The sequence below is a fragment of the Haemaphysalis longicornis genome, unplaced genomic scaffold (assembly GCF_048455015.1).
Source record: "Haemaphysalis longicornis isolate Haplotype H1 unplaced genomic scaffold, Haemaphysalis longicornis Haplotype H1 scaffold_10, whole genome shotgun sequence".
In the NCBI taxonomy this organism is placed as follows: Eukaryota; Metazoa; Arthropoda; class Arachnida; order Ixodida; family Ixodidae; genus Haemaphysalis; species Haemaphysalis longicornis.
This window is the reverse complement of record NW_027526204.1, coordinates 84351829-84377927: the sequence shown is the minus strand read 5'-3', so window position 1 is coordinate 84377927 and position 26099 is coordinate 84351829. Positions and strand designations below refer to the sequence as shown.

The following is a 26099-nucleotide window of genomic DNA, read 5'->3' as shown; positions in this document are numbered from 1 at the left end:
CGGTAGAGGGCGTGTGTAGGCAAGAGAAGCGCTGCACCATAGGCCCGTCTTAAAAGAGCGTCCAAAGACTGCTGCTGAGTGAGGGTGAGGGTGGCGTACAGTAGGTAGTAGCAGGAGAGAGAGATGAGGATGCTATGAAGGAGGCGAAGACGCTCAGATTCAACGAGGTCATTTTTACGGGTCGTAATGCGGTTAATGAGGCCAATGATCTGCGTGGTGTAAGTGCGAAGCTGGGTGATGGTGTGTGTTCTGCTACGATTTGAGTGTATGATAAAGCCGAGGATGCGAACTTGTGAGACATGGGGAACAATTGTCAGAACTATCAAAAAGCCGATTGCTCCCACTGGGAAGCTAGGTGCCATTTTACACTGTACAACTATAACTTGGAAAACTATGGAACGTACTGCAGCATGTCGGCCCGCAAAAGGCAAAGCGCAGCAAGTTTTTCAAAGTTGGCTTTTTTGCAGGACACCTCGTAGTGCGAGAATACAGACTGGACAAGTCGCAGACAGGGAATCGAGTATTGGTGACCAGGCGCTAATGCAACTGCTTCGAATGGAGAAAGCAAAATAGGAGTCTCCCACTCATGCGTGACTGCCAATCACTGTTTTTCGATGTTTAAAGCTGATGCAGCTTTTCTCACAAGCAGGCCTACGGAGTGAAACTCCTTGTACAGTGGAATCTCATTAATTCGGCCCCCTGTAATTCTGAAATTCGGATAATTCGTTATTCCCTAACCCCCCCTTCAAAAATGTACATAGCCCTATGTCAAAAAACATTCGCTAATTCCCGGTTAATTCGGACCGGTTCATTCGGACTGAAGGGAATTCGAGGACTCAAGGATGCCGTAACTGAAACGAGTTTTCGGAGCACGCATAATTACCGTCTCGACCACCCTCACGCAATTTTACGGCGACAGCGACCAGCGACTGGTTTTGCCGTCACAAAGGGCCATCCGTCGCCATCGCTTGCCATCCGTCGACAGCAACGATGCGCTGTCGAAGTGGACGCAACGGTGCGCTGTCGAAGGTGCACTGTCGCCGGCCAGCTGAACGATGATGATATTACCAGCGCTGCCCTGGGTGTGACCGGGGGAGGCGTCCCTCGAAGAAGACCCGAGCGATGTGCTTCGCCCTGTGCGCCATACCGCAAAAGGAGCCGCGTACGCTCTCGTCGTCCTAGAGGAGTTTTGCTACGGTGTTCCACGCAATACGCTTGCGCTAGCGGGACTGTCATATGCCCACAAACTTGTCTTTCAAGCTCAACTGTCCGCAAAAAATCAAAACGCAACACGGACTTGTTGTCAAGGAAAAGATAAGGAATAAATGTATTGCAAATGTTCGTTTTTGTTATTCATTCGATAATTCCACATTCGGATAATTCGGACATTTTTTTCGCTCCCCTGAAATCCGAATTAACGAGATTATCCTGGTTAACGCGGATGTGCAACCGACCGCTACCTTGCACTCACCAGTGCGTCTCTCTCGGTGTGCTTTTGCCATACGCAGGCGTGCTGGTCTTCTGGTCCCCGTTCCACGATCCCCGCGTACACGAGAGTGCGCCGGCAGGCGTCCACGTGACCACGGTGCGGGCGCTGGACGAGTCCGCCCCTGGAAAGCCCGTCGCGTACAGCCTGCTGGATGTCAAGGACTCCGGCCACTTCCACCTCAACCATATCACGGGAAACCTGACCACAGCGAGATCCATCACACGAAAGGTCGGCGACAAGTACGAGGTGAGTGCGAAGCCGTTATATCAAACGTGTGACACATAAAGAGCCCAGAATGATGTACAGTAGCCGACCGATTTTTCCGACCTGGAGGGCAACCAAAAATATTCCGCATAAAAGTGAAGTCCGAAAAATCCGCGAGTAGCAAAAACCAACTTTGTTTCATGGGCGGAAGAATTCGGGGATCGTTCCTAGCCTTAAATTCCGCCTTCGTGTGAGAACGCCTGCTTGCATATCTGCAAGTGTTACGCTTTCTTTGTGAACACTGGACAACAACGAAAAAGCGTTGGCAATGTCTTGCGCTGACAGTTGCGGGCAGTCGCGAGTGCCTTCGTCGGAGTCAGAGTCGCTTTGCGCAGCGCAGTCACTTGGCACCCGATCTCGTCGTCCGTTAGCTCCGCGAACAAAACTGTCCTGTCCACTGCAGCAACAAGATCAAAGTTTGTTACACCGGCGGGAGTGCAGCCAATATGCATCCAATCCGAAGCTAACCAGGTGACTTAGGATTCAAAGTGGTGCCGTGTTGGAGTCGCGCCGTGGCGCTGTCGCGGAACATATTGTTCGAAAAATCGACCTTCTGGCTTTATTTTTCGCGAAATATCGGTTGCTTATATACATCACTCCTATGGGAGAACTGGCGAGTCCTTGGGAGAGTCCGAAATATCCGGCAACTGCGAATTTTTGAAGTCCGAAAAAAACAGTTGGCTGTTGTAAACCGAGAGAGACAAATGAAATCTATAGGCATTATTTGCGACATTTCGCATCTTCGAATGCCGTCCTTTCAGGCAAACTCTAATAAGTTGCAAGTTAACGCGTTAAACGAAAAGCGCTGGTTGAAAAGGTTTTTCTTGGTATACGGCCAAAGCGAGTTATAACCGTTTCCGCGGAAACTGGGGAGGAACAGCTCATGCACTGGGGTTCCAGCCGACGAAGGGAGGCTGGATGCCACAAAAGAAGAAGCTGCCGACTCCGATGGGTTTCCGTACAATCGTGCCGTTTTGTTTTGCCCACATCGTATAAACGTTTTCATCCGTTCATCTTTAATAAGATCAGAGCATGTCCTTGGATGTGTTGCGCATGCGCAGTTACATCTTCCTGTCGAGTGCGTCAATTTTAAGGCCGCTAGCATAGCCTACTGATAAAATGGAAGATCCCAGGACGAAGAAAATAAAATGATGTACAGAGGGCAACACCCTTGTCTATAACACAGGTTTCGTACTTATAGCCTTATCTTGCCTCGGGTGAAAAACATTTGAAGAAAACTATTGTGTCATTCTTAAGTCTTGACCATATATTTTGACCTCAACGTCCTTTGTGACAAATTTGAATCCGCAGTTTTGAGAGGTAACCAGTCAAAGCTGAACTCAGTGTTATAGACAAGGGTGTTGCGCACTGTACAATATTGCCGCGAACCATGCATTCGGTTTGTTTGTTTATGCTTTTGAAGATTGGCTGCGTCGGGCTGTGTTATCTGTGTTATCCGTGGGCCAAGTGAAGCGCGCGTTCCATTCTTTATGCCGCACGTGTTATCTCCCTTTGATACAGAGAGTGTATGCAACATACGTCACCAGCCTAAAGCAATATTCTTTGATTTGCAATATTCTTCATGTACATCGACGGTTCGAAAAACACTCGCGCCGAAAGATAAAAGCCTGCAGAGCAGACGCCGCGGTATTCAACTCACCGACGCTCGCCTGCGCACGTCATTTTGTTGACAGCTGCTTCGTCGCCTGTGTATTCTTTGAGTTGTTGGGGGAGCACAAGTTCGCCCCAACAAACTTGTTTTACTTGAAGACAACTGGGTCGCCTTTGGCTTCGTGACAATAACTTAGAACGAAACGTGCTTGGCGAAATATAGGAGTAAGAACGGTGACGCTCTCTTCATCTTTTACTATCGACATTTCGGTATAGTGAGTCAGAAAATGTTGCTTAAACCTACGTGCGACTCCACTGGGCTGTTAATATAACACGCCAAGGTACCTTTAAACATAACAAAGCGTGATTCAGATCAAATTTACCTGAGTGGCCTTGTAGTTTTCACACATTGGGTATTAGCTGAACGGTTCATATGACTCTCTTGGCGTCTGAGGATCATAAATTGGTACTTCATATACCAATTTTACGTTACAAGATTAGGGCAGCTCTCATCGTCTGGATATAGTGATTATGCGTATACTTCTGAACTAAAATCACAGCGCGTTATATTCGTTGGTGGCTCTTCCCCTTCTTTGTAGGTTAATATTCATTTGGGGAAACATTGTTAGAAGACTTATTCTGAAATCACAGAATAGCGCCTCACCAAAGGAGCCATTAGCGTCAAACGTATTGCCACTTCGATAGGGAAAGATGCAACTTTTTCGCATTGAGGCTAATGGGTGTTGCACTTCTCTGCGTTGGTTGCGCACGTATATGTAGAGAAACTACCTCCGAACTCTGCTAGCGTCCTTTCCTTGTAACTTGCTTTCAACCCTTCTTCTTTGCCCTTTCGTGATGTTGAATATTCATCCTTATTCTCTGCGCTCATCCCCCATCCGCCATCCTGTCCTTGGTCGGGCTGACTTCACCAGTGCCCACTAAAAAGTATCTCTCTCTCTCTCTCTCTCTCTCTCTCTCTCTCTCTCTCTCTCTCTCTCTCTCTCTCTCTCTATCTCTATCTATCTATCTATCTATCTATCTATCTATCTATCTATCTATCTATCTATCTATCTATCTATCTATCTATCTATCTATCTATCTATCTATCCGTCCGTCCGTCCGCACGTCCGTCCGTGTGTCTGTCTCTGTCTGTCTGTCTGTCTCTCTCTCTCTCTCTCTCTCTCTCTCTCTCTCTCTCTCTCTCTCTCTCTCTCTCTCTCTCTCTCTCTCTCTCTCTCTCTCTCTCTCACTGCATGCTGAGAATGGAGCTGAAGCTAATCGCATCAATCTTATCCCCGAAACGTTGTTTTCTCCCTGCCAAGCTGAAGATGCTTCCACCTGACACAAAGTGTATGCTTGAAAGCAAATCAAAGCTATCTATCTATCTATCTATCTATCTATCTATCTATCTATCTATCTATCTATCTATCTATCTATCTATCTATCTATCTATCTATCTATCTATCTATCTATCTATCTATCTATCTATCTATCCGTCCGTCCGTCCGCACGTCCGTCCGTGTGTCTGTCTCTGTCTGTCTGTCTGTCTGTCTGTCTGTCTGTCTCTCTCTCTCTCTCTCTCTCTCTCTCTCTCTCTCTCTCTCTCTCTCTCTCTCTCTCTCTCTCTCTCTCCACTGCATGCTGAGAATGGAGCTGAAGCTAATCGCATCAATCTTATCCCCGAAACGTTGTTTTCTCCCTGCCAAGCTGAAGATGCTTCCACCTGACACAAAGTGTATGCTTGAAAGCAAATCACCGTAATTTTTAAGCGTTCTGCAGTACAAAGAAGCTTCTGTTCAAAGCATTTTGAGCATTACGTGGTCACCTTTATTCAAGATCAGCCAAAACATTTTGTAAAATAAACCACTCTTGCTGACACGGGTGCATGATGCTAACACCTATTAAAGCTCTGAAGGCTTCAATCTGAGACGAGTACTTTATGAGCGATGAGTGCGGGCTTACCGAGAAATCAATGTTCATCATCATAATCGTCATAGTAATCAACGCCAGCATAATTAGCACAACCATTATCAGCGTATTTATGGGTGTTGTAGGACGAAAGGCTTTTACAAAGGCATATATCTGCAGCTCCTTTCCTGCAATCTCCGAACCCATTCTTTACCAACAATTTTTCTAATCTCATTCCTGCTTCGAGATAATTGCCTTCAACTGCTTCTAGACCGTCTTTCAGTAGCGACGCTTCCACCCGGATCGTCCACCAGTGGTCAATTCTGTGTTCTCCAAACCCGGCCAATGTCATTATCTGAGCAGGGATGTTTTCCACCAGAGTCTGTTCCCTGGTCCAAGACGATCGCTTCGTGTTCCTGAGCTTCACTCCTGTGATCATTTATTTGGCTGGTTGAGATTACCTAGGCTAACTTTCAAAGGGTTTAGGAAGGCGCCCGGTTCCTCTCCCATACGTCATCACCCGCAGGATGCATTGGTTCTATACACTTTTTAATAAGCTTGGAATACCACTGTTCATTACTTCGGAGTGACGAGGGCACCCTAGTCCAGACTCGCTCTAAGCGGGATATTATTCAGTTCTTTGGACGAGCACTGACAAATTGTCCAAAGTAATTATACATTCATTTTTTCAGGAATTTTATTACGTAGGTTACACAAAAGCTGTCGGTGTATTTGGCTATCAGTGCTAAATAACTGTTACGAGAGTTATGTGGTTTCTCTATTTTGTTTTGCTTTCATTTGGGAGCCCAGTTGTACCTGCGTGGTTTTAAAAGGTATTTTTGTCGGCTGCTTTTCAAGAGCGGTTTTAAGCATGGGCCAAGGGCCCAATCGTTATAAACGATGCGTATGTGAAACCGCAGCTTTACGCTTGCCACATTTAATTATACAATCACAGCATACGGACTTCTCACCCATAGTCATCTCTGGAGATTGGGTGAAGCCTTGACAAGGACATGTGCGTCGGGTGCATCGGGGCGGGGCGGGGCGGTGGAAACAGACATATCTGTTAAAATGGAGGGGTACAGACGCGCCATGTCACGTTTTGGCGACATTTGGGGACTACGGAAAACTAAAAAAAAAGCAAAATAGGAATGACCCTTCTAGGGTAGGGAGGTTCAAGGTAGGGGCGGAGGCCTAAGGTGTCGTTGGTGCGAGAGAAACTAGAGTAACAAAACCGGGTGTCTGTCTTTGGGAATAGGTTGCATGACATGGTCGTCCGCGAGGCAGCTGTGATAGTCGACATAGGTCGGCAGGCGCACTCACGAGTGCACTCACACACACCCCACTCACCACTCATGCGTGAGTGGTGAGTGAGCCTCGTTCGTTTTGGGCTGGCGAGTGTGAGTGCGAGCCCCACGCGCAGTGAGTCCCGCTTACCACTCGCGGGTGCGAGAGCAACTGGCGGCGAGCCCCTCTCACCACTCGCGAGTGCGAGTGCACTCGCCGTGAGCCCCGATCACCACTCGCGAGTGCACTCGCGTTACTCGCGCCATTTGCGAGGCTTACCGCGGTGAGCGCCGCTATTGCTTTAAGCTTTGGAAATATGTCGTCACTGAGCTCCTGCTATGGGCACCCTAGAATTAATTCTCCGGTGTCGTGTTGATTTAGAAAGATCATTTGGATGGCTTTCTGAGACCGTAATGCACAAATGCTGTACGGTTTAATAACTCCTGGAGGGTCTCCTGCACACTCTCGCGTGCGAGGCAGACGATGAGGGGTGAGCGCGAGCTTGAGTGATTGCGAGTGGTGACGGCGAATGGGGAGCGTGAGTGAATGCGAGTGGTGATGGCGAGTGGTGAGCGTGTGTGCAAGTGAGTGAAATTGGGGACGGCGAGCGGCGAGCGCAATCGCAAGTGAGTGCGAGTGGTCACGGCGAGTGATGAGCGTGAGCGCGAATGGTTGCGAGTGGTGGAGGGCGCGTAGTGAGCGTGAGGGTTGTGAATACGAATGGTGAGGGCGACTGGTTAGCATGAGTGTGAGTGAGTGCGTGAGCAATAATATATTTTTATGTGTGAGTGTAAGTGAGTGGGGGGGACCAGTGTTGCCGCGGTATGGTGATTGAGGGAAACGCGAGCTTTGTGAATGGCTATGTGTAGGCTCAGTTAAAACAATGTGATGCCCCTCCCAGAACAAGGTTAAATATCATAGTGGGTCTTCTGGGCTAAAGAAAGAATACAAACAAGACACAGAGCCCATCGGTTCGACGTTCCTCTTATCCACACCCCCTTGAGCACTAAGTAACGTATTGGGCTATTGAATGGCACCTGAATGCTCTCGAGACAGACAAAGAATCGGAAACCGCTTCATTCTAAAGTACCTTCCGCTAGCGGTCAGTCATGAAGGCCTCCCACCAGTCGTGTTGTGTCCACAAGTTCATTGCGTTTTCTTTTTGTTGTTCATTTTTTTCGTCTAGGTCTCAGTGTCTTTTCACCTGCTTTTTCTTCTCGCTTCGGTCGGTCAGGAATGTCTTCCTGTGCTAGGACCCCAACGATGTGTGCCGCAAACATTTCCCCCGCACGGTCTTCCCTGCCATTGCCAGCCCCTGCTGGACGCCTTTCGTTGGCAACCACTCTTTTTCCTTCATGCTTCCGTGCTCTGCTGACTCCCCTCTCACTGTAACTGTTGCTAGCGTGTCCACTGTGCCCATTTTCCTAATGCAGTTCCCTTGTACTCTGCAATGGGGGCATCTTCTTGCTCGTGTTGTTCCTTTCCGTTCAGTGCAGTCTTTAGTTTCAGCCTTCGAGGCATGGGCGACCATTGTTGGCCTGCCTGTCTCCGCACTCGCAGGACGCGTATTACATGTAAATACATAGAGGATACCTGTTACTGACGCTTAATGTGCTAATCTCTTGTCATTTCCTCATGACTCGGTCTTGCTATTAAGACCACCGGTAGTCGAGTAGCTGTTGTAACATTATCTGCCAGGAGGTTGCACAAAAGCCAAGTTGCGGTAGTTCTCCAGCTGCCACACAGTAGTGGGAAATGCAGTTGGGTTACCTCTGCCTTAAGTTGCGGCATTGACAGGAGCAACACAAATTTTACATTGCTGCATCGCGCTTTGTTTACACGCTCGTTGCAGAGGCGGACTGTAGGGCAGGGCGACATATTTATGGAGACCACTTGATTTCTTTGTGCTGCTGAGCACGAGGACGTGGGTTCAATTCCCGGCCGCGGCGACCGCTTATCTGATGGAGGCGAAAAGTAAAAACGCCTGTGTGTTCGAGATTTCGGTGCACGTTAAAGATCCCCAAGTGGTCAAAATTAATCCGGAGTGCTCCGCTACGGCGCGCCTCATCGCCTGTGTTGCCTCGGCGCGTTAAACCCTACAACCAATCATTTATATCGAATATGCAGTACCATTTTCGTTTCCTTCAACTATGAGAAACCAAGGCTTGAAGACCTGAGTTGTACCCGTGGCTTTAGGCGGACTTGGCCGAAAACTTAACCTCTAATCAGGGTAGAGGTACAGCACATTAGCCAGAGTGATAACGGTATTTTTGGCTCTTGTTATCAGTTGTAGAAACCTGCGCGTGTCGTTACATTGTTTGTAAACAAAGTGGCTATGGCACTCTTCGAAACAAAAACAAAAAAATGATATACTTAGAGCAGAGTTCTGCGGACACAAATCGGCGTTCATTATTCACACGTACTACCCCGGCGCCTGCTTCGGCGCCACTCAAACGTGGGAAACTGATAGTTCACACGGTGAAAATGTTCTTAAAAATATATACGCAGTAGCGGGATTACGGAAAGTTCTGACAATAGTATCGTACTTATCAACTTCGCACTCCATCTGGTGTACCTTGTTTCATAGCTTGCATGTATTCATTAAAGATTCCGTCTCAACGGTGGTGTTTTGACTGGGTGAGTAACAAAAAGAAGATGCGCACTTCTGTGCTGAATTTTTTTTTCTCGCTTCGGTACTTCAAATTCATTAACGTAGTAAAGACGTCTTTCTCTATAAATGGTGCTAACCCTCTTTAAGCGGCTGTTTCCTCAATTTGAGCCATTGTATGATCGGCAGGTTCTTTTGAACACTTCAAAGGACACCGTCACCGCACAAGAGGGCACCAGCCAGTTCACTCCGTTGAGTGTAAATCTCAAAAACAGTGGTTGACGAACGGCGCAACACTTAAACCAAGGTCTACTGAGCAAGCTTCTGCTCAAAAGGTAACTATACAAACAAACATATTGCAAGGACGCAGACAAACATATAGGATTGCCTTGCTGAGAATCGGGGAATGTAAAGGCACAGTTTTTGGTATCTAAACGCGTACACCTTCCCAGAAACGTCCAGTGCGATCGGTAACACACCAGAAGGAATTTAGTATTGCTCCTAAAGGTAAGGTCAGCAGTCTGCAGCGGTAGCTCCAGAGCGAAGTTCTTTCTCATGAGTGAGTTACAAACAGCACAGGAACAGGACGATAGGAGGATCACACAAACACGGCGCTGGCTAACAACTGATGTTGTTAGTCAGCGTAACTCAGTTATGCAACTCAGTAATGTACCGACTGGTCCCGCCTACAATCTGTGTTGCAGTCAATTGATTTCTCAGGGTGTTGCTGGCCGGACAAAAAACAAAGAGCCTATTAGAGAACAACTGAACCCAGTTCCGACCAGTGTGATATGGGCTGGAACAGCGCAGCTGTGGTTCGCTTGTGTCGGCTTGAACGGGAACGGGTTCTCGCCTAAGAACGGGCGCGGCGTCGTCGGGCCAATTCAATAATTCAGGCAAAGAATCCACTGCTATACTCCGGTACGCGCTAAGGATGGCAACGGAAGTTGCCGCTGTGCCTCATCACCAGAAGCGGATGCTGCTCCGCGCGGTGCAAGTAGTGCGTTACTGGGAATATTGTGAACATGGCACGAGCCGTACCCGTGACTTTTTAAGACTTAGTATACTTATAAACGACTATAGCGACAACAAACATACCTCGTGAGAAAAGGCAGATGAGGTCCCGCATTCATAGCAATCTCCGTTCAAAACGTGCGCCCGTTGAGATCCGGATCCAGGACGCGGGTTCGATCCCCGGCCGTGGCGGCCGCTGTTCTCATGGAAGTGAAAAGCAAAAACGCCCGTGTGTACGAGATTTCGGCACAAGTTAAGGATCCCCAGGTGGTAAAAATTAACCAGGAGCCCCCCATTCCGGCGAACGTCATCGCCTGCGTTTCGTCGGTGCGTCTAGATGGAGGGAGATTAATCCGCCGCTATGAAACCACTGAGGCCTTTGTTGGTGGCTCTCAGCGACGGTTTCTCTGAGGCCACCGCCGTTTCTGGGAACCTTCTCCTACACGTGCGGGACGCAAGACCTTCAGCAGAGGGACGGAAAGGCGATTTGTAACAGCTCCGCTGTTAAAAATTGCCCAGCGAACAACACTTGACTCTCCACGGCTGTCCGTGTGCCGCGCCACCAGCGGCACCTTGCCCAACCACAGCGCTCATTGCATTGTTTCACTCATAACGCCTTATGAAAGCTGCTGCGCAGCGCTTATCGCGGTGTTCGGTGTTCGCCTCATCATAGAGTTTCATACTAATGTATAGTCGGGGGGAAACCTGGCGCCCGTATTTAGGCGAGCGTCCTTCATCGAGCGTGCCGTAATTTACGGGAAGGCACGTGCGACTTGTCCTTAGCATGGCTCATGAGCAGGCAGAAAAATTGCCTGGGGTTGAAAAAAGCGATAGTATTGTTGTAACAGTTAGCTCAGTTGGTTCGCTCACTTGGTAGCTCAGTTAGCTCAGTTTGGCTAGCTCAGTTGGTAGAGTGACTGTCCTAGATAGGCGGTAGTCCCGGGTTCGAATAGTGGACCAGGAAGAGATTTTATTCTAATGCGAAGTTTATAGGAAACCTGTATAGGTTTCCTCTGTAGTTGTACGGCTGCGTTGAGGGGAAGTCAAATTTTCCTTCGCAGAAACTTACTCCACCTTGGGGATTTCCCCCAAATTTGGTCTATTTTTATTAAAAATATTAGTCAACGTTGTTTTGTTATTATAAAACTGGAATTTCAGAAACATTTATCTTTCAGAGATTATTTATAAGCCTCCTGAAACAAGAACAATAACAATAATTAACGCTACCTTGTTTTGTTCATTTTGGCTTCGAGATGAAATGAAAGCCATGTGGGTAGCCAGGCCGAGTACACGATGAACGTCGCTAGCCGCTATGGCGGCGCTCGCGCCGGCGTGCAATCGCAGCAACAGAATTCCCTTTAGTATTGCTTGTATTCACTGGCGAGGCGCGCATGCAGGCAATCATGTGAATGCGCCATCACTGGTTACGTTGCGCTCCGTGGGATGGCGGTACTTGTCGGTGCTACGCACGTGACTGTGTTGCACTCTACTTCATCGAACGCAAAGTATTGCCTGGAGTCCCATGTGAGTGCGATTAATAACATTTATGTTAATCAAACCGTTGCGAATCTGGTTGAAACGGAGCAGACGACGCACGCCGGTGTTTTTTTTTTCGGCGTGCGGGCGCAGTGGCCCAAGCCGCGCCATGTCCGTCGCGCATCGGCCATGTCCGTGGCAGTTTCCAGTGTTGCCAAGCGAAGAAATTGTCAGCTAAAAATTTCAACAAATACCACCTATATATTAGTATGAAACTCTGTGCTGCTCATGTCAAACAAAGAGAACTGCGTCCTGCATTGAGGAACCGCGGATGCGCACTTCTAGCGCGGACCCTGCCTGTTGTCGGTGTTGATTCGTGGGTGACAGTGACTGAGCACGGTACACACCTTTGAGACTAGGACATCCTGAGAGAAAACACTTGTGTACGAATTTTTTCTGTCAGTGAAAACCTACACACCATTTGACCTGTAATATTGTACAAGATGAGTCGGGTCTTAACTCCGAATTCGTCTGTGCATTCTCATTATAGCGAACTGTATTTTCAACTTGTGTTGAAGCGAGTGCTCTCTTTCGAACAAGAACACGGGAACTGATACAGCCTTGGGACATTTGATGTAAATTACATGCGCTGTTTGGTCGTTAAAAAACGGGTCGTTTATTACTATTTTTACGTGGTAAGAAAGCATATGTTCTTGTGTATGGGGTTACAATCAGGAAAAGAAAAAAATTGGCCGCGTATCTGCTTCTTTCGTTGCAAATGTCGTCAAAATACGATAGTCTTTATCGACTTTTGCCAAGTAAATGGCCCCCTTCGCTTTCCCGCTCACCTCTCATGTTGTTCCTCTTGCGTCGCGCTCCTCCCAAGGTGAAGACGCCAAAGGGTTGCATTAATCATTTTAAATTTACCGCGTTCTACTGCTCCAGGCCGGGTGTCTCGATGCCAACGCTGCCGTACGGCGAAGACGCGCGTGAATCGAGGCGCCCTACTTCAACGTTTATTGAACCGCGTTTCCCTACTACACGTGCGTTGCAAGCAGAACGTGGAACCTATCTAGTGGAACCTTTCGTAACTGTTGCCAGTTGGTGCCTTAAAATGCCGCAAGAAGCTATAGTGGCGCGGGAGACAGCAGGCGACGGCGAAGTGAATTTTGTTTTCTGGAGTTGATGAAGTGTTTAATTTCTCCAAAGTCAAGCATGTATGATTTTTTTATAAAGGAACACTGCAAACATCACTTCTGTTTTAATTTGTTGTATTATGATTGCGTAATGTCTTGTTCTTCTTCAGCAATGTTGACAGGTATGAACATTACACCGGACTTAGACGGTTAGATTTAGCTGTGACTATATAACACTGTTGCGCAGACATTGTTTTACTTCGGTCGGGTGGCTGAATCGAGTCACAGACAGACAGACGGACAGACAGACAGACATACAGACAGACCAAAATTTCTGGGTTTAAGTAGCCCAAGAAAGACTATCGTCTTTTAAACTAGGCATGGGTTAGGAGTTCCAATGGAGGGCTTGTCTTTCGGTTTGGGGAGGTGAAATAATGTATTGTCGGGACCACCGTGCCCTACCTTTCTATGAAACCCGTTGAAAATCTTCAGTGTGGGTGAGCGCGATGTTTATTTAAGTACTAGCACTTAAGGTTATCATATCGAAAATAATTATTCACTTTTAAATGGCCATAAAAATAGCCTAAACAATTCTCTTCTATATTTTGTTTGGCGCTGAGCAATTAAATGCGGTTGTTATGAGACAGGAGGCAGAGAGGTGCTTCAAATGAAGTAGGTGAACCATGGATAGGTATCAGCATTTGTTACGCTTGCGAAAGTACGTAAATAGTTGGAACAGTCACGGCCGCTCGATTGAAAGGAGCTGCTTTTCATCGAGCGGCCAAGGAACATTTATCCAGAAAATATGCCCGAGACTGTTCCTCGGGTTGGATGGTGTATTTGGTCCAGATATCGCTCCTTACTGCGCAGCTTCGTATCTAAAAATAAAAAAAAAAATATTCGGAGGCATAAAAAGACCCGTATTGGACGAAGCATGACACGATAACCGTAGACAGAGCGCAATTTTGGCTCTTAGGCCGCAAACAAGGAAGCGCCGAACCAATTAACCACCTTATTTTCTCAGGAATGATCAAAGCATCCAGATTTTGCGGCTTTTTCTTGTTTTATAAATGATTACACTAGCTGTCAGATCGTTCATTTCATTTCGGCCGTCGCGATATATTCCTTTTCCTTACCAAGGTGAAATGGTCAGAATCTTTCCGTTTACACATGGAGAGAATGCAGGAACTTTGAGCGGGGTGACGAAGGGTTTGCTTGGAGCATGAGAGGTTAAAATGTTAGTTGGGCCAGGAAGTCAAAATACAAGTTTCATTCACTAAAAAGGTTGCTTTGCCCAGATAACAGTGACACAAATTTCATCTCACACTTTTACATCTAATGGAGCCATTAGGGAAAACGTATAAGACAGTGGCGACCCCCAGGCATTTTTAGGCGAGCTGTCTATGACGTCACAGAATCTTGTTACTGGGACTGGCTGCCGCCGGCCAAAGCCACTGCCAAGAAACAGGACTGGGCGAGTGCAGTGCGACCTCTATTTCCGTATGGTCGTAGCACTCCATTTGTAACACGCAGTTAACACACAAATAATTATGCTCCTAATTCTGGCCCGTATTATGTCACTCGTGCCCTTCACGCACAACTGCAGCGTAAAATTTGAAAGCTTTTCAATACCTCCTGGGTTTCGTTGTTAAAAAAAAAGTCTTTCAGGCGTAGAATAGCACTGAGTAAGTTACGTAGGGGTAGTACTTTGAAGTTAAGGAAAGTTGTATGTTGTTTTCATGGCCCCTTTAAAGGAGCCATGAAGAGAAAATACAAGTTGGGTTTATGAGAAAGACTGTTTAGGGCCGATAACAATGATACCAATATCACCGCAATCTTCGAATAAATAACGGAGATATTAAAGAAAACGATTGAAGCAGCCGCGACCCCCTAGCCGATTTCCCGCAACTTTACTATGACGTCACAGAACATTGTTTGCGCGATTGGCGGCCGCCTAACTGACCTGTTGCGACGACACATGACTGGACGTCTGGAATGGGGCCTCTAGTTCCATTTGACCGCATCACTTGAATGATAACGTGCAGTTAACGCACTGAAAATTATGTTTTATTGTTGGCCCATATGACGTCATTCTTGCTCATAACACGTCACTGTGGCGCAAAATTTGAAAGTTTTTAAATACTTCTTGCTTTTTTTTTGTTAAAAAACATCTTTTGTGGCTGTAATGGAGCTGAGTGAGATACTGAATCCTAGTTCTTTCAAATTAAACGAAGTTGTATTTTCTCTTCATGGCTCCTTTAAAGGCATCCTCCATCCTCCCACACTTCCAATAACCGCTTTCACTCTTTCCTTCGCGTCTGGAAGCATTGTCAAAGCTACAGTTATCAACAGCACTGAGCAGCACGTCACAGCAGAACTATCCGTCTGACTTCTTCGCTTGGTTGTGTGGATTTTTATCTGAGGTGGCTATCGAATGCGTTTATTGCTGCGAAAGAAAGCAAGCCGCCGTGAGCGGCTACTTTGCCATAAAAACGCAATTTGAGGGATGAAAAGAGTTTCATACTAATATATACTAGAGGGAAATCTGTCGCAGCAGTCGCGGGCTGCCGTGGGCGGCGCCATTGCCGCTAGCGACGTTCCTCGCGTACTTGGCTTAGCTAGCCATATGGCTTCTTTTTTTCTCGAAGCCAAAATCAACAAAACAGGGTAACATTTTTTTCTTGTTAATTAATCTTTTTGGAGGTTCAACTTTTGATAACAAAACAAATTTGATGAACCTCCTACAGTAACATTGTTGCTTTTTTGCAGCCAGAGCCAACTTTTCAGCTTGTTCTTGAGCCATGCCAAGGACAAATGGAACGTTCCTGCCCCACACATGACAAAACCCTCGCCGAAGCGCGGCTCCCCCAGACAGTGCGCCAGATTTCTCTTTAGTATATATTCGTATGAAACTCCATGGGAATAAATAACGCCAACACTCAGGAAAAACGGAAAACTTTTCTGAGCAAGTTTCCAAATTAGCTGTTGGGCATACGGCAGTAATTTTCAGCTGAAGTACTTTGGGACTGCCTAATATAAGTAGTGTCTGTGTTTGGTGACTAGAGTATGCAAGTATTTAGATTTATAAAATGGTTAAAAAATGGCGGCCTATCTGCTCCTTTCGTTGCAAATGTTTAAAAAAGACAAAAGTCGACTGGCGCCCCTACCATGTAAACGCCTGCCTTCTCTTTCCCGATCACTTCTCATGCCGTTCCTCTCCCATCTCGGTCCTCCCAAGACAAGCGGCTAGAGGTTTGCTCTAGTTAATTTAAATTTACCGCGTTCCACGGTTCCGAGTCGCGTGCCTCGATGCCATCGCTGCCGTACGCCGGGGACGCGCGTGCATCGAGGCACTCTACTACAACATTTATAGAACCACGTGCCCTACTCCAAGAGCATCCCAAGCGGAACGTTCAACCTATCTAGTGGAATGTTTCGTTGCTACTGCCATTTGATTTCTTAAATTTTACCAGGAGCTATAGCTTTAGTAGCGTGGGCGACAGCAGGCGACGGTTTTCTGCAGTATGAAGTACTTCATTTGCTATGGCAAAAACCAAGCATCGTTCAATTTTTTTAATTAAGGAACACTGTGAATATCACTTGTGTATTAATTTTCTGCCTTATATTTGTGTGATGTTGTCTTCTGGTTCAACAATGTTGACAAGTATGATACTTGACACCATAGTTAAACGTTTACGTATATAAGACTATTGCGCAGCTTCTGTTTCACTTTGGCCGGGTGGCTGAACCAAGTGACACACAGACGGACAGGCTGACAGACATACAGACAGTCCAAAACTTCTGCGGTTAAGTAGCACAATAAAGATTATCGTCTTTAAAAGTCTTGCAGGCTCCTTTTAGAACTGCGTATAACGACTTGTCATGTGTTCATTTCTGTTTACTTCTCTCCCCTTTGTTCCCAGGTGATCGTGGCCGCGGTGAGTCAGGGCGTGACTGAGGTGAAGACGATGCAGATAGAAGTGACCGTGCCCAACGAGTACCCGCCGAGGTTTGAGCAGTCCGTGTACCGAGCGGAGGTGCACCAAACACGCACCCGACCAGGGTACCGTGTGCTACAAGTGCGTGCCCTGGACCCAGACCCGGTTCCCTACAATGCCGAAGTTTACTATCGACTCGAAGAAGGCCCAGAGTCCACCAGGGCTTTGAGGTGAGTCCCTAGACGCATCCAGCTGTTAAAGCCTCCCCGGCTAGATAGTGTACGTTTTCGATCGTTTGAACACATTTTTACTAGAATACGTCCTGGTTGAAGTGGTAGAAGTGGGGAGTGGTTGTTGATAGAGGACGCTGGCGCTAATGTTTACAATATCAAAATCAGGGACGTTTAGTCATCAACAGATAATTTGTTCTTAGTTTTGAGGATGCTTTTCTCCGCAATGCAAACGTTAAATAGGCCAAGGACATGTAGTCGACAACGCCTTGATGAATATTGCAACATATTAAACGGCTATTTTCCTTCTCATTTCCCATGTTGCCACATTAACTGCTTCCCTATTTGAGCATAAATGTTCCTGCAAAGAGGAAATCATAACAAGCGCTCTGCTAACGAAGCTTGTTTTTTCTTGTCGACGTTACGGGACTTCGTGATACGAGTTTATGCGAATGCTTTGGGCCCTGTTGGATGTCGATATTGGATGTCGATTTATCTTCATTTCAATGTTTTGTGCAATCTTGAGGCATATGTTGAGGGCTATTTCGTGTTCGCAGTAGAATTGGCATCAAAATGTTTGCGTGGTTTCCGGATGTTGAATTCTACCGCGCTTTACTATCGTGGGCGCGTTAGAGTCGTGAAAATACGGTAATTGTGAATGTCTCATCTGCCCTGAATTATATCGGATCTTTTACTTCAGTAATGCTTCATTCACACGACACAAATAATAGTGAATGTTAATACGTTTTCGCGTCTTTGTTGACTTTTTGCTCTCGTAGATATCTTGCCCTGGACGGCATCACGGGAGAAGTGATGCTAAACCGCTCGCTGTCCGACCTTGCGGATTCTACGATCGCCTTCACGGTCGTCGCCGAGGATGGCGGCTCTCCTATGAAGGAAGCCAGGGCACGCGTCGAAATCCTCGTCAAAACCATCTCCGGTAAGCCGTGCATCTATCCTACCCTGTTCCTTATATTAAGTATCCAAGAATTTTGTGTACATCACTGCAACAACATCAGTATTCATGGAGCACTTTCTGGTCACTGCGGTGAAATCCGCCGTTCCGTCTGCAACGTTCGATGTTTCCACTCTTGCCCCATACAGAAATTCTAGAAAATGGTGGTGCGATCTTTAGGTTTTGATGTGAAATTTTCTATATAACTCCTAACTTTGTCTCTCCAGCAATGCGTTTGTATATTAAACTGGGTGGAGTGAGGGAGGTCCAGCAATGTGGCACCACAAGCTACAATACTACGGGTAGTCACTTGCAGAAACAATTTAAGGGGCGTGAACTTATCTCTCTAGTGCTTACCTCGGTTGTGTATTTTAACCGGCATATAGCTTCTCCTTGAGTATTGGTAAAATGGCCGCTAGCTGAACCGCCATTTCCGGAAACGGACAAGGTTCATATTGTCACGTACAAATATCGCCTGCCATGCCATCGCCAACTTGTCCCCATTCAACAACCGTCACGTAGCCCGCTTGAAACCGTACGATGGTCCCCGCCCGGCGTCTCTGTATTAGCACCGAGACGGCGCTTTCCGTCGCGGGGGTTATGCTGCAGTGTCTTATACAAAGAGAGTACAAATATCGCCTGCCATGCCATCGCCAACTTGTCCCCATTCAACAACCGTAACGTAGCCCACTTGAAACCGCACGACGGTCCCCGCCCAGCGTCTCTGTAATTAGCACCGAGACGGCGCTTTCCGTCGCGGGGGTTATGCTGCAGTGTCTAAGAGTTAGTACGCAGCCTATGCACAACATTGGGGCATGTGCCGGGTACCAGCCGAAAGATGACGACGGTAGCACGCTCCGACTCGGGGAACGTGCTAGAAGTAGAAGTAGAAGAGGATCTTGCGCCATGCCTCCGCGGAGCTCTCAGGATTGTAAATACACTGTGTTGATGTCTCTTGGCTTCATGACTTCGTGAACGAAGTCATGAAGCCAAGGCGTCGGGAGGCGTCGGGAGGGTGGAGAGAGTGTGACATCGCAGCTCGGCGCTGCACCTAAGCCGCTGACACGGCGAGAGGACGCGGAAAAGCATTGAGCGGAAATGCAGGGGAGGAGCAGAAAGTGCGCCGTTTATCAGGGTACAGCCAGAGGAGTGAAACATCCTATACCATGCATAGGACGCAATTCGCTCGCAGTGCCGGACAAACCCCTGGTGTTTGGGGGCGGGTTCTAAAAACATGGCGGCGCGTTGCAGACATACAATAGGAGACACCATCTTGATGAGGACTGAAAAGCCGAGCGGGGGGGGGGGGGGGGGAGGGGGAGATTTAGCGCCAAATTCAATTGGGACGCACATGCAAAGTAACTTGAGCGAGTGGAAGATATTGAGATGGCCACCGCGCAATCTGGTTCCTGTTGCACAACCCGCCACATTATCAAAAGGGCAATTGTTTCGTTCTGATTGATGAAGTTTTACGCGTCCACTTCTTTTTGCACCCCTTCTTTCGAGTACGATGTTGTTTTGGTTTACTAGTACACACAAACTAAACAAGAATGAAAGAAAAAAGTTTTAATAATTTTTATTTCTGAAATGTACCATTCATACAGTAAAAACACGACCTGCATATTTTACGCTTTTAGTTGTATACAAAACTGTATGGCACATGGCCGCATGCTCATAACTAGGTATCCAGCCAGTGCATATCTGTCCAGTGCCTTGTCTGCACAAGGTCCGCGTAGTCTCTGCTGGGAAATGGGCAGGACACAGCCGGTAGCTGCTGTAGATCTGCCGAGGTTGGAAATGAACCAGGTCCTACCCTTTGGCACACTCGAGCCAAACGCGAGATCTAGAACATGAACATGCACGAGTGTATATTTGCGTTAGAATGAATACTAGCTTTATTGCTACTTTCAGGCGCACATACGATAGTTCTGAGTTAAAACTGGCATCTGTATTCGAAATAAACTTTATCGGATACACTAGGGACCTTTCTTTATTCCTTAATCTCATTTTTGCCACGAAGACGACTTTGACAACACCGATCGTGAAGGCAAATTTTAAATTAAAATAAGCCTGCATTATTAAGAGACGCGTATACATGTTTCTATTTGTGCGGTCATGATGTTTGGTGGCACCGACCCACCTTTCCTCTTAATCCAAAATACATTTCTGCAGACAGAATCAGCCATCCCACACCAGGATCTCTGAACAATCATTCGTGCATACATACTTTCACGCACTATGTATTCCTCTGGTATTTTTCGGGCCCTGCAGCAAACCGGTAATAAAAACATTATTAACAAACCTATAATAAATTACTAGGACACGTTAAGCCTACATTGTCTGATTAGGTATCGGGTTACCGCTGTAACTGTGTTCTTGTAAATATATCCCACTTGTACTTCAAGCTAAAACTCGAAGCATGGAACTGAAGCGTTAAGTATAAATTATAATTGGCGGTATTATAGCTATGATTGTTTTTTAAACACATACAGTAATTGCTTAGTTTGTACATTTAGTGCCACAAATTCATTATGCTGTATGCAGCGGATTCACGTGAAGACAAAATGCAGAACACACAACTGAAACGCAATCAATTGAAGAGAGCGTCCATCTGAACTCACATGTGTAAATAATTTATATACTCACTACTCAATTCACATAGTGCTAACAACACATGCTATGAACCTATGGACCCGCCCTTCGAGCCAAACGTCTATGGGAGATGCTTTCCTCCAACTATGGACATAAATAGGCTGATACTAATAACGATACTAATAATAATACTGATAATAAAAATCATAAGAAGATCAATATTACTAATAACAACAACGCACGCTACGAAAACAAACTAAACGCAGTCAATCAAAAGATAATAAGAAGAGTGCAGATACGCTCACACTGTTCCATTAGTTATGGTATATGTTGCTCTAAATACACATTCCTGTATACCGTGCGTTCACTTGCGCTAAAAGGCAAAACGCACAATCGAAAAGCATTAAATCAATAACGCACGTATAAACAAACGTGTGTAGCTAATTTGGATTGATTTCCAGACGCTCTGCCACGCATTTCATGTAATTCAAGAGGCAAAGAAGACAATCAGAATGTAATAAATAAATAGTGCACGTATATGCTCAATTAAATTATAAAGCTACTGCTGCAACCGCAACCTGCTATTTCGTACAAGCGTAGAGAAACAAAACGAGCAGCATTCAGATTGTACTTTTCGTTCGCCGGGATCCGAAAGAATTTTATGCCGGCGTGGCGTAAAGAATTTTGACACCACTCAATACACGATCTGTGATGACGGCGCGAATCCATTCACGCGTCTGTTTCGATGAAACAAACCTTACGGTGGTATAAATGGCCTTCGGAACACCGTGGACCGTAGCACACCTGTGGGCGCGACATGAAACGCCCCTCCTCTGCGGTGCGAAGTAGGAAGGCGCCGTTCCCGTTTTCCACTCCGGGTGGCGCTCTTATTTTCGCAATCTCGAACTGCAACTTTTAAGTTCACTTGCATATTGAAAACTCCGCAATGAACAAGTAACCTGGTAATAACTATAAAATGCAACAACAACGTTCATTTATGCTCGTATGTAGTACAACCCCCATACGTTAGGATCACTGCAGTCACGGGACAGAAAAACGGCGAAGTTTCATCCCCCTGGTACAGCCGCTCCACCGCCATGAATGTGTACACTGCCAGACGGAACGGCGCAGAAGTTTGGCGCACTTATTGGTACTGCAACCCAATGAATTCGAAACAGTTTGACTGGGGAGTTTAGAAACAAATGTCTAGTTTCGCCAACGTTTTCTTTAGCATTGAATTTATGCCGAAAGAAATTTGGATACGATTTGCTGGCTTCTTTCCTCTGAAGTTCCTGGGGGTGTCCTGCTTGTTTGTTTAGCTGTCGCCGTCTAATCGTCCTGTCCGAATTCCACTCAAAAAACGAAAACAAATTTAACCAAAGACGACAATTGCAATATTGAGTGTAAACTCACTCAGAAAGCGAGCTCAAAACATTTCGACAAAAACGCGAGGAACACTTACAGGAGGTGGCAACGCGTTTGCAAACACTCAGCGTCCAACGGGATGGGTGACGAACGTTAATACGTAGTCTCATTATCCTCAAAAGCACCTGCTGCTGAATACAGCGTTTTCTATTTCCCGAGACCCGGAAGGAGTAGAACAGACGTGCAAGGGAAGGAAGTAACGAGCTTTGGGGGGCGAAAACACCACCGCAGGCGTCTGCTCGGGCACCGCTAATTTCGTCTCGCCCGGCAAATGAATTCCCACTCCTTCTCGAATCCGGAGAGGGTGTCTGGAAGGACGTGCACGCCGGGTCTAATGAGGACGGCTCTGAGCGGCTGGGATCGCGGTAATATACTGCCGTCTATCTGTTACCACTCAGAGGGGTGCCCGAAGAAATAATTCGTTGGCAGCAGACCTTCTCGGTCGGATGGCCGCCGGCTGCTGAAGTAACCACTGCGGGCTTGATGAGTCCTGCGGGCCAGACCTATTCTCGTTAGGAATGTTTACTACCCGTTGCTGCGAAAGCGATCTCCGTGCGATCTAATCGCCCTTTTCGTCAGTCTTGGTTTTCATGAGTATCTTGTGCCTGGGTAAATCGAAAGGGCGCCTTCCAGCGGTGACTACTCTGGCGCTGACGGGTTGACCAGTGTGTGCTGTTTAGGTGGCGCTGCGCGAGGAGAGACAAGCGTGAATGAATGGGAGGTGGCAGAGGAAGGACGGTGAAACATGGAGTAAGTGGAGCCAGTGAACGGCCGCCAGGGGCATCTGGAGAATGTATACGAGAGAAAAACACCATGAAGAGGAGAGGCTTAGTCGTCTTATAGACGGACAAGCTTCGTCTTCATAGTCATTTTTTCTTAGGTGCACTCGTTTGCCAATGAGTGTCAAGAGCGTTTGGGACAGCTTTTGAAGCTGACGGTAAGGTTGAATGGAAGCAGTAAATGTGGTTGTGTAGAATGGAGGATTGAGATCACGACTTATTCACGTTGTTTGAGGGGTTTTTATTTATCAAATAAGCCGACATTCTCCGCAGGGCACCTGCAAACAAAAAAAAATGGCTCCAATCCACGCTGTGAAGGTGATTTGAAAGCAAAGCTTTAAATGACACGCACAACAATTGTCCATGCGACCTGACTCGAATTCACACACGTGGCTTAAAAAAGAGTGAAACCAGATATTATACCACCCATTACCAGAAATTCGCGGGGACGGCGTCCCGAACGCAGCAGCGTCGGCCACGGCTGGGCTAGAACGGCGGAAGCCGCCGCTGTAGCCTGGCCATGCGTCGGCGGAAAGAAAACGGAGAGGAGCGCCTTTCAAACTGTGAGACAGTGGAACCTAGCCATCCTGATGAGCTTGCTCGGGGCTACATCACCGCGCGACACAAGCGCAGACACCGAAACAATTCGCCACGTGATCTTAGTGATTCCCACTTATGCCGATTAAAACTAAATAGTTTAGTAAGTTTGAGAATTGTGATAAAGCTGAGGGAACTTTTACAATCGCTGTTTTTCAGAACGGGTTGCTCTTTTTGCATTTTGTAATACCTCTTAAAACACAGCGGAATTGGTAGTCACCAATTTAGGAAACGAATTCCTATTCCTGGCAAGCAGTGCGCGAAAGGTAGCGTTTCTCTTGCGGTCAGATATCTGTATGTGGTTTGTACTTTTGGTTTTCCCGCCCTCAAAACTAATTCTTAGCGTATCTTTGCCTGACGACCACTTAATACCGTCGGGTCCGCGTTACCCAGGCGGTGATGTCGAACAAGCTAATCGAGCCGTGCGAAGGACGCACGCAATGGACGCGAAGCTGCGCCAAAACAGGCCCAAAACAACCGTCGCCAAAGCACACGACAAAGCCGTGCGGCCGACGCGCCCGCCAGCGAGTGGGCACCTCCGCGCGGGGACCGCTGGGCAAATTCGCTGCGCCATCTACAGTATGCCCCGTGAGGGAAACTTTACGCCTCCTCTTCCCCAACCGTCGCCTCCGCCGCGCTGGTAGTTTATTGTCCCGTATGCCGCGAAAGAACCGTTGGCTGGTAGAGGTAGAAAGCTTTGCTTTAAAAAGGACATAAAACGGGGGAAAACTTGAAACATTTGAGGCAGTAGTTTCTGCAAATAGAGGGACTAGTGCCGAGGGTTAGGTTCAAAGACTTGTCCGGAAGGTATGCGCTTGGCCGTGGGTCATGGGAGTCGTTGGCAATGCGTTCATTTTCTACAGGACGTAGGAGACACGCTGATGGTGATGGTCATGAAATAAATTTAGTGCCCGCTGTTTTCCGCATACTCCGCTTGCCGAACTTTGCGTAGCGTTGGGAAAGCTACACCGGTATTCGGCCAGTAGGGGGAGGGGGAAAACCGCCACCCGCCAATAAGGGAGCAGATACATCGACAGCAATGTTCTATGCAGAAGGCTCACCCACGTTGGCTGCGCCAATCTGGACAAACGAGAGAACTTGCTGTGAAAATGTTCTCCTCCGGACACTATTTTGTGTCTTATTACGCATTTAAGCTTGTACAGTGTGGCAAGAAGTCATTAATGAAGAAAAAAAAGCTTTTGGTTTTCACTTTGTTCCTTGAGAACAAATTTATGGATTGTGGCCGAAGCATTGTATCAAGTTATAGTTATCTAATTACATTACACAATCATTCCACATGTCTCCAAGTGATAACAGGGGGCTTATGTTATGTTACGCAGATGGTCCTATCAATTTATTTACATTATACATACTGGTCATTCTTAGTGTGACCCTTTGGGTGACAAAGGCAGGTATAGTAATGCGTGACAACAAGCCAAGTAAACTGAGGTAAATCCCGGCACGCTGTCGCACTGGCAAGCATCTCCGTGATTTGCAGAATTTCGAATGGTTAAGACGGTGATTACGAAAAATAGTTAGCCATAAATGCGGAAAAGCTGACGCACCCTTTGAATTTGTAGATAAGATAGCAGAAATGTTTAGGAAAATTGATTTTTTACGGGTAGCACATTTTGTTATAAATCATTTCTTCCGTTTTCACAAAACAATTCTTTTAGATGGCGTGAGTCATCCCATGTGAAACACTTTTCCTTGAAGAGTGTGGTCTGAGCGGTGGTAAGCCTGCAATTTGTTTTGCATTGCCATGCATTTTAAGAAAATTGACGAGAACTTTGCGGAAAAACTACCCTCAAAGTTATGCTTGAAGTTCACTTTACAGTGTAATTGTGGCACAGTAGATGCCGCACTTTGTGCAAGAGTGTCGGTGCGTTTCGTATAATTCGGCTGGAACGACTGCTGTCAAATGTACGACGAAACTTTTCCAGCGTGATACCTCATGCACTGTGGAGTGCGTGACGCACTATGACTTTCATGAGCCCCTAACCTAATGCGTCCGGCATTTGCACAGGCTCATTAGCGCGGATGGCAACGCATATGCAGTACATGCCTGGGAAGTAATAGCAAGCGCTTCCCGTCGGCCAATCCTTTGCTAATGCCAAAGTCATTCAAAAATCGTGCCTCTCATGCATAGTTTTGTCGGTGAGTTTTATGAATGCAAAAGTCATTATGCAAACTCAATCGGCACTTGCCGGGCATGCATATGCGGTGGCAGGCTGACGACTGCAGCTCTTGAGAGAGGAGGACTTGGTGGCAGAGGTTGTGGTCGCGCTCATTAGGGCGTAAGTCACAGCGCAGGACAGATAGTGGTAGTGGAGGATGTGGAGACGATACTTCTTCCCTAGGCCATGTTGTCAGCTGCGGCAGCAGCGTAGAAGCGGCGCTGCTTGGCTAGGCCGCTAGGCCGCCGAAACAACAGCTAAATGCACCGCTCACTTTGAAGGTGTTCACGCTGCAAAGTTTCTTTGTTTGAAAATGTGCTGCAGAAGGAGAACGTGAGGCAAAAGGGAGGGGCTAGGGTTTCACAAAAAGTAGCTTACGGCATGTTCGCAAAAATTTGGGGGGTTCTCGGACCTCCAGTAGCACTGTATGAAAGACGGTGGCGTCGGCTTTCGGTGCTACATAGAAACATGGGGTCGCGTATTCGTTTCTTGGTTTATATCACGCTCTTAAAATATCCAAACTCCTTTGTAGTCGGAAGCCTATATTAGTAAAAAAGACTCAATTTAATTATGTTCTTTAGCCAGAAAAAAGGCTCTGGAGACGAGAATGTTT

At 46.9% G+C, this 26099-nt stretch overlaps 1 protein-coding gene across 1 annotated transcript in view; it reads left to right on the top strand.

The window, feature by feature from the left end:
- Positions 1 to 1508: 1508 nt before the first annotated feature.
- The window catches only part of LOC144158861 (uncharacterized), a gene marked incomplete at its 5' end in the record, with an annotated part of 86857 nt that continues 62266 nt past the window's right edge, over positions 1509 to 26099 (top strand). The window contains 3 exon segments of the mRNA XM_077690033.1: positions 1509 to 1735; positions 16717 to 16961; positions 17741 to 17901. Coding sequence (XP_077546159.1) covers positions 1509 to 1735; positions 16717 to 16961; positions 17741 to 17901 — 633 coding nt within the window.